The 7500-nt window shown below is 49.3% G+C and overlaps 1 protein-coding gene across 2 annotated transcripts in view; it reads right to left on the bottom strand.

Annotated features, from left to right (window-relative positions):
- Nucleotides 1-790: 790 nt before the first annotated feature.
- LOC113570047 (roundabout homolog 2-like) overlaps nucleotides 791-7500 on the bottom strand; it is a 73981-nt gene continuing 67271 nt past the window's right edge. For both annotated transcript variants that reach the window (XM_035535868.2, XM_081702294.1), the window contains 5 exons: nucleotides 7014-7173; nucleotides 6022-6282; nucleotides 4677-4873; nucleotides 2953-3192; nucleotides 791-2846 (listed from right to left, as the gene is read on the bottom strand). In XM_035535868.2, coding sequence (XP_035391761.2) covers nucleotides 2845-2846; nucleotides 2953-3192; nucleotides 4677-4873; nucleotides 6022-6282; nucleotides 7014-7173 — 860 coding nt within the window. In that variant the 3' untranslated portion in view covers nucleotides 791-2844. The remainder of the gene's footprint in view (nucleotides 2847-2952; nucleotides 3193-4676; nucleotides 4874-6021; nucleotides 6283-7013; nucleotides 7174-7500) is intronic.

The following is a 7500-nucleotide window of genomic DNA, read 5'->3' as shown; positions in this document are numbered from 1 at the left end:
GAAACAAACCAAAAGGCAAGACTGAATGAAACATAAAACAAGATAACAAGTTAACACAGAGAACCACAGTGAGCCAGAACATAAAAAGATGCAAAACTAAACAGAATGTACTGTCTCCAGTCACCAGCAACCAAGCAAACAAAAGATAGGTTTTAAATACATGAAGGGATCACTTAGACAGCAAGGTATCGCTGGGCACAATTAAGGCAAAAAAAACCAAAACAAGGCAAGGAACAAATACAAAACCAAAACAAAGACCACATGGCCGTGGAAACTGCAACACCAAAGGAAGGGCAACCCTGACAGTTACTCTGCAGAAAGGCAAGATTTTTGGTAAATAGAAGTGTTTCCTCGCTGAATCTGAAGGCAGTTCATATTTCAGCTTTTTCTAGTTCATATTCATAGTGACATGCTTTCAAAGAATCAACTGTTGCCACCTAAACACCCGATCTTCACTGATGACAGTTCAGCAATTCAGTGACAAACAAAGGGCGCACGCATAAAAAATAGAGCACCCTTCTCCTGAATCACTGAGAGAATGAACCAAAGGTCTCAGTGAATCCAGCTCAGACAGTTTAACATGGCCTAGATCCAGCTAAACAGAGAGATTCCTTAAACGCACTGTGACATATCAAACCTGCTAAAAGTGATCTGTGAGTCTGTGAATAACGGTGTCCAGTGATTCAATAATACAAGACATAACTTAGAGACAAGACATGCACTGTGTCTTTACAACTTCAAATGAAAAATGTGTCATACAAAATGCAAAAGCAATGGAAAATACAAAAGCAATATTAACATACAGATTTTATTTGCATTGTTGGTTTCAGAAACGGTCACATTTTGCAAGTGTATGTGGTTTCCTGAGGGCAGAACAAATCTGGCAGGTTAGAGATTCTGTACAGGTAGAGAAAATCCACACCACAAAAAAATGAACAACTCAGCAAAAGGATTGGCAGAGAAATATAATAAATGTATGCAGATCACCAGAGGACAGCCTTCTTGGTTCAGTCTGTGAACTTCACCAGAGGACAGCCTTCTAGGTTCAGTCTGTGAACTTCACGAGAGGACAGCCTTCTAGGTTCAGTCTGTGAACTTCACCAGAGGACAGCCTTCTAGGTTCAATGTGTGAAGTTCACCAGAGGACAACTTCCAGTTGCAGTGTATGTAGATTATCAGAGGACAGCCTCCCAGGTGCAGTGTATGTAGATTACCAGAGGACAGCCTCCCAGGTGCAGTGTATGTAGACTACCAGAGGACAGCCTCCCAGGTGCAGTGTATGTAGATTACCAGAGGACAGCCTTCTAGGCTCAGCTTCTGTCAGTACTGGAAGTTCATCAGGAGAGCATAGTTATTTCCCCATTCGGAAACACTGATATTTACTGAAAACTTTCATTTACAGAGTAGCATTCTAGCATAAACATATCTGACAAGTGTTTGATATTATAATATTTTTTACAATGGCTTTCTGAAGAGCATCATATTATGAATAACCATGCGAGCTGGGAACGGAACTAGGAATGCTGCCAAAAAAAATGGAGAAGAAAATGAAGATTTCAAGGGCAATGTTCCCTTTCTGTTTATCTATATTTCCCCCATCAAAATTTCAGCCCACCTGTTCTAATGTGCCTTCATTTGCACAGGTTAAACACAGCTGCTGGGGGCCACGCGTGAGCAGCTGTCATCTGCTCCTTCCATTAAGCTTTCATCAGTAACGCGGCGGACGATCCACTGTGACATTACCTGTGCTAGGCCCCGAACTCTGATTTAAGATCTTTGATTCCCTCCACGGGGCGGAGGGGCTTCTTGCAATAAACAGGCCGCGACACCTGTAAAAAGGCCTTATTCAAATATCTTAATTGATTCATAGATACGATTTGTAGAGCGAAAAACTCACAAAGGGCTGCGCCAGAGCATCTGGACTCTTCTTAACCGGGCTCAGGGTCAGGCAATGGCGTTAGGCCTGCTCAGATGGTATCAGAAACTACTATATGCTTTAAATATCATTCTGTTCAAGCACAAGTCGCCTTGCAACAATTCAGTAATAATACATCTGTATCTGTGGACGGTTCTGTCCTAAATCTCTTTCTGTTTAGGGTGCTGTGCAGACTCCTCTCTCTCACACCCTCTCTCTCGCGCACACGAGCGCTCGCTAGCATATCTGTAGCATATCTCTCTCTCTATATCAGCAGGCGCTGAAGATTTTGTGCTTATCACCAAAGAACGGTTTGTGCAAAATAAACAATTACGCATAATAACTTAGTAGTTACACAGAGCAAACAGTTGTGTATGTAAAAAGAAATTGTGACACCACATTTTGTCCATTCACAATGTTAAAAAGACCACTTAAGAGACAAACCTCAAATTTTGATTTTGGTTTGCATAGTAAAGCAACATCAAATAAAATAAAAAAATATTTACAAGAAATACACATCCCTTTAATTTATTTGGATTTACGTACTAGTGGTTTTTCAGATTTAAGAACAAACAAAAAAAACAAAACAAAAAAAACCCAAACAAACAAAAAAAACCCGCAGTTTCCTGTGACGTATTGTGTATTTTCCTATTTTGTTACACGTGAAGTCCCTTTGTAAGGTAAACAAAAGCTGAAGGCGAGCTGAAGCCTGCCATGAAATGTGTGTCTGTACATCTGCTTCACAGTTCAGTGTTGGCCTCTCTTGCTGAGGTAAAGATCGCCTCGTACAGGACCACGGGGAGAAGCTCGCTGGACATTGCACGGATGAATCATAAAACAATCTCTCTCTCTCTCTTTCTTTCTCTCTTCCATTCTCGCACTCATTATGGTGGGCAGTGAGTCGCCTGGCCTATTCCTCAGACAGGGAACTCTGAAACACAAGGGAACAGAGGAAAAAACATTTGGCACAGTTCGGCTCTCGGGTCGGGACGTGCACGTCCATTGTGCCCACATCGATCACGGTGAAGTTCGCTCACATAGGTGTGCGTAGCTGGCCTCCCTGCAGGCTGAACCCAGGGCCGCCGAGTCCGTCTGTTCTGCACAGGGCCTCTGCTGAGAGCCGCGTCCCAGCGTACCTCTAGAGCTCCAGGGGGCCATGTGTTGTCGCTCCAGGGTGGACACCATGCACTCGTCAGGGCCCTCGGACCCCACCGAGCCCCAGGAAGTGTGCAGCCGTGCCCCGACGCTGCACAGGGGCTCTGGGGCGGGAGTGTGCGCTGAGAGAGAGAGAAAAGAATAAGTGTGTGTGTGTGTGTGTGTGTGAGAGAGAGAGAGAGAGAGAGAGAGAGTGAGAGAGTGCACAGGTAACAGCTGATTTTGGTCAACTATTACAGCACTAATGGACTGTAGCACTGAAACAGGTCTTGGGCCCCGTGGTGTTGTAGCTGGCTCTCACCGTAGCTGGCAGCCAGCACCTCGGCTCGCTGCTTGTGAGTGGGCTGCAACGCCCTCGGGGGGCCCAAGCTCTGCGGCCCCCGGCCCCGCCCCCAGGGCTGGCCGGCTGCCAAGAGAGCCAAGAGCCCCGCGCTGCTTCGTCGAGAGAGGCCACAAGGGCACACACACACTGTGAAAGCCTTGGATGAGCGTGCCAGAGACAGCGTCGCCATAGCGCTGCCGCTGCGGACGCAGGACGGGAGGGTGAGCAGCCAGTCTGGAGGTGTTCGTGTAAAACCGACAAGGGCGCAACGGTTCGCGTCGCTGCCAAACGCCGAGCCTGCCCGGCAAGGTTATTCTCCAGGGGGCCGTAGGAGCGAGCCACTAAGACCTTTCCAGTGATAGGAAGACGCAGCACACGACTCACGCAGAGCAAGCAGGCCGGCAGATTACCGGCTGCGGGAGAAGCACTAAATCACGGCAGCGCGGCTCACAGATCAGAGACGCCTGGTGTCAAAGCACGGCGGTCTACTGTTCCCGGGGGCCCTCCCCCCCACCCCCTCCGGCTCCTCTCGGCACGCACGATCCGCCACGCCTCCCGGAGAAGCGGCTCCGTTTTACCGCCTCGGCTGCGGTCCGACTTCAGATCGGGTGGCAGCAGCGGCGAGGCCGACGGGAGGACCGTCGCGCTTCCAGAGGTCCGGCGGATCCCGGAAACCTGGCTTGTCATTTCTGAATCCGCCGTGAAGCATTCTGACACTTATTTATCCCGAGAGCTGTATTTCGCCTGTAGATGGGCTTCTGAGAGGCAGCAGACGGGGGAGGTGGTAGGTTGGCACTGAGGAGTCCTTCAATCATCCAGCCAGTTTTGACATGGAAATTAAAGTGCTCAAATGAGATGTCAAGCAAAAATGATTGCCTCCATCGTACGTTAATGCATCTAGTAAGTGATGCCGCTTTTCTTTTTCAGATATGAATTTTGCCGTGAAAAGGTGCCTATTTCTCCCCCCACCAACTCAGTGTTAACGGTTCATATAAATGTGTCATTTGGAAAAGTGCCAAAACAACAACAACAACAAAAAAAACTTCTAATGACTGATCTAAAAAAATAATATATATATTTTTTATCATTACGCTTGGAGAAAATTGGAAATCAATAGCTTTTTACTCAGAGCTGCATAACAATGGAAATGCGAGTACAACTCTAATATCTCTATCCAGCAAGTGTGTACAGCGCTGTTTCCCCTGAAGAATTAATGCAATTTCTTGGACGGCTGAGGTCCACCGATGTGCCTGTTCGAGTGTGCGATTCAATAGCTCTGCTCACCTGAGACCGCGTCCCTGCTTCCGAGACTGAGTCCGGGGGAGTAGTCCAAGCCGCAAAGCGGCCGGGACAGCTCGTAAGCCTCGCTGCCCCCCTGCTCGTCCTCTCCTTCGGTCAGGATGTCCGAGCCTAACGTGCTGGACACATAACCCACTGGCGGGGCGGGGGCCTTGGGTGGCTGTGAGCTGCCCTTCAGATGCCTGAAAAAAAAGAAAAAGGAATGACTATAATGTGCATGAAGAGCGGAAGATTCTAGAAGCATTATTATTAAACTAGTCACACAGCGTGGCTGAAGAGCTCGAGGCACTTGGGGGAGAACCCAAGCTGCCCTGCCATGCCTCCACTGAGCACTGACATGAGTTCCACTGCTCACAGGCGCGGGATTTGTGGCGTGCCTTGCGTCCCACATGGAAACCCGGAGCCCAAGGCCCCCGTGCCCCATAGTGGGGTTATGTGCGGAGCCCCCACAATGGGCTGGTAATTGGGTCGGTGGACGGCGGGGTGGAGTGGGGCCACCCTGTCAGTTTCACGTCCATAATCTTCAGTGCAGCTGCCCGGGCTGTCAACCCCGCCGCGCCTCTGCCTCACCGCTTCGCGTGTAATTACTGCCTCTTTTTCCTGTTGTCAGAGGCGGTAGCAACACCAAGCCAGTCATTACGCCCAGAGCTCTGGTACCACCCCCTCTCCCACCTCCGTCATGGTCCTCTGCCCGTGCGGCACAACTGTAATCAATGAGGCTGTTTTTGAAGCTAAGGTGTAGTCTCGTGTGTCCTGTGTCACGCCGGTGAAGTACTGCATTGATATGCAAAAACAGGGCTGATTGGTGCCGCTCTCTGTCATAACACACGTCGCAATAACCAGGTGCACTTCTGAATGGGACATAAATGTCTCATTATGTGGAAAAATGTATTTTCGGCGATGTAATTTTAGCCCTGTAATGCTGCAATATTTTTACTGTCCGCGGGGACTGTGTTTTTGCCCTAGTACATAAAACGCTGTACATACTCCAACATCTTGCAGAAAAGAAAACAAATGTAAACTCAAACTCAGTGCTTTGTTATATCAAAGTGATTCATGAATTCCATTTATTCAGACAAAATGAACCGTAGCAACACAGACTGCTCATCTGCCTCAACACTCAGTCCAACATGAGCAGTCAAAACTCAGTGTACTTTACTGGCAGACATAAAAGCACTCGATACTAGAGTGCTTATAGAGCTATACTGGAAATGCTCCGAAATCTTGCAAAACCTTCTGAAACCTTGCAAAAGATTTCAAAGGCAACACATACGGCATAAACCATGTTTGGGGGAAATAAATGTGTGGTGGTGTCTGCATGCTTTCTCACCAGGTCTGCTTGGCCACCTCGTACTGGTAGGCGCGGGTCAGCTCATCCAGGTGGGCCTGAAGCATGCACTGCATTCCATCATGGTGGGAGGAGCCTAGCGAAGCAGAGGAGCCCCGGCCGTAGGGCAGCGCGGCTGGGGAGGAGGCCACGCCCCTGAGGGGCGGAGTGGGCACTCGTTCCTCTTCCTCGAGCTCATCCTCCATGCCCTGGTGCAGGTAGGTCTGCACAGGGAGGGGTGGAGCCCAGCTGTCACTCTCGTACCTGCGAAAGCGGACGGATCAGCGATGTAGCGAGGTTCGGACGCCGTGGGCCGCGAGGCCACTCCCGTTGCGCGCCTGCGAAGTTCACGCGGTCCGCAAGAGGCCTGTGCGCAAGTGTCTGTAACCCCCGGCACCAATTTGAGCCCTAACAAAGAGATTTTATAGCTTTTGTTGTAAAAGAAAAGATATCCGCTTGCTCAGCAGTGTGGAGGAGACGCGTGATGCTCATTAGACTAACTCCCAGGCCTCTCCTCTCCTCTTCTTCTTTGCTGTCCTAAGCGTTCTGAGCACTGCGCAGCTCCTCATCACGTTCAGCGCGAGAGGCTCCCTGGTGCCAAACTGCCGCCACGTTCAGCTGTCTCGGGCGCTTTTGTTGGAAAACACTTACGTGCTGCCAATTAAACTGCAAGAATTTCAGTCTGCTTGCGCGTCTTGTAAACCATGAAAATCCCCAAGTGTGTGCGTGTGCATGTGTGCGCGCACATGTGTGTGCATGTGTGTGTGTGCGCGCGCATGTGTGTGCATGTGTGCACGCATGTTTGTGTGTGCGTGCGTGTGTGTGTGTGTATGCATGTATGTGCTCACGTGTGTGTGCGTGCGCATGTTTGTGTGTGTCTGTGTATGCCTGTATGTGTGCGTGTGTGTGCATGTTTGTGTATGTGTGTGTGTGCATGTGTGTGTATATGTGTACGTGTTCCTGTTTGGATGTGTGAGTGTTAACGTCAGACTCACCCTCCCTGTTCCACATGCTCAGGGGCGTAGTGGTCCACCTCTGTGCCTGGCAAAGGGTTCATGGGTGGGGGTGGGAGGGGCATGTTAGCCCAGCAGGAGCCAGTGGGCTTGGCTGCTTTACTGCTGCCTTTGGATTTCTTCTTCTTCCCGTTCTTTCCTCCTGAAGGGGGCAGCAGAGAGGACACGTTTTCACATTCAGTATCAGGCACAGTGTAAAATTGGTTTGGATCTATCTCTAGGATCTGAAATTCACCAAACTGCATTATGTGTGTGTGTGTGTGTGTGTTGTGTGTGTGTGTGTGAGAGAGTGTGAGAGAGAGAGAGAGAGAGAGAGAGAGAGAGAGAGAGAGGGAGGGAGAGAGAGAGAGAGAGAGAGAGAGAGAGAGAGGGAGGGAGAGGGAGGGAGAGATATGGTGAGGAAGACAGAGTGACAGAGTGCACAACTAATTGTGCAGGTTTAAGGTTAAAGTTTAGCAGAGAATCTGTT

Source organism: Electrophorus electricus, chromosome 19 (assembly GCF_041902795.1).
Source record: "Electrophorus electricus isolate QZ-2024a chromosome 19, ASM4190279v1, whole genome shotgun sequence".
NCBI classification, from domain to species: Eukaryota; Metazoa; Chordata; class Actinopteri; order Gymnotiformes; family Gymnotidae; genus Electrophorus; species Electrophorus electricus.
This window is presented reverse-complemented; position numbering and strand designations above follow the sequence as displayed.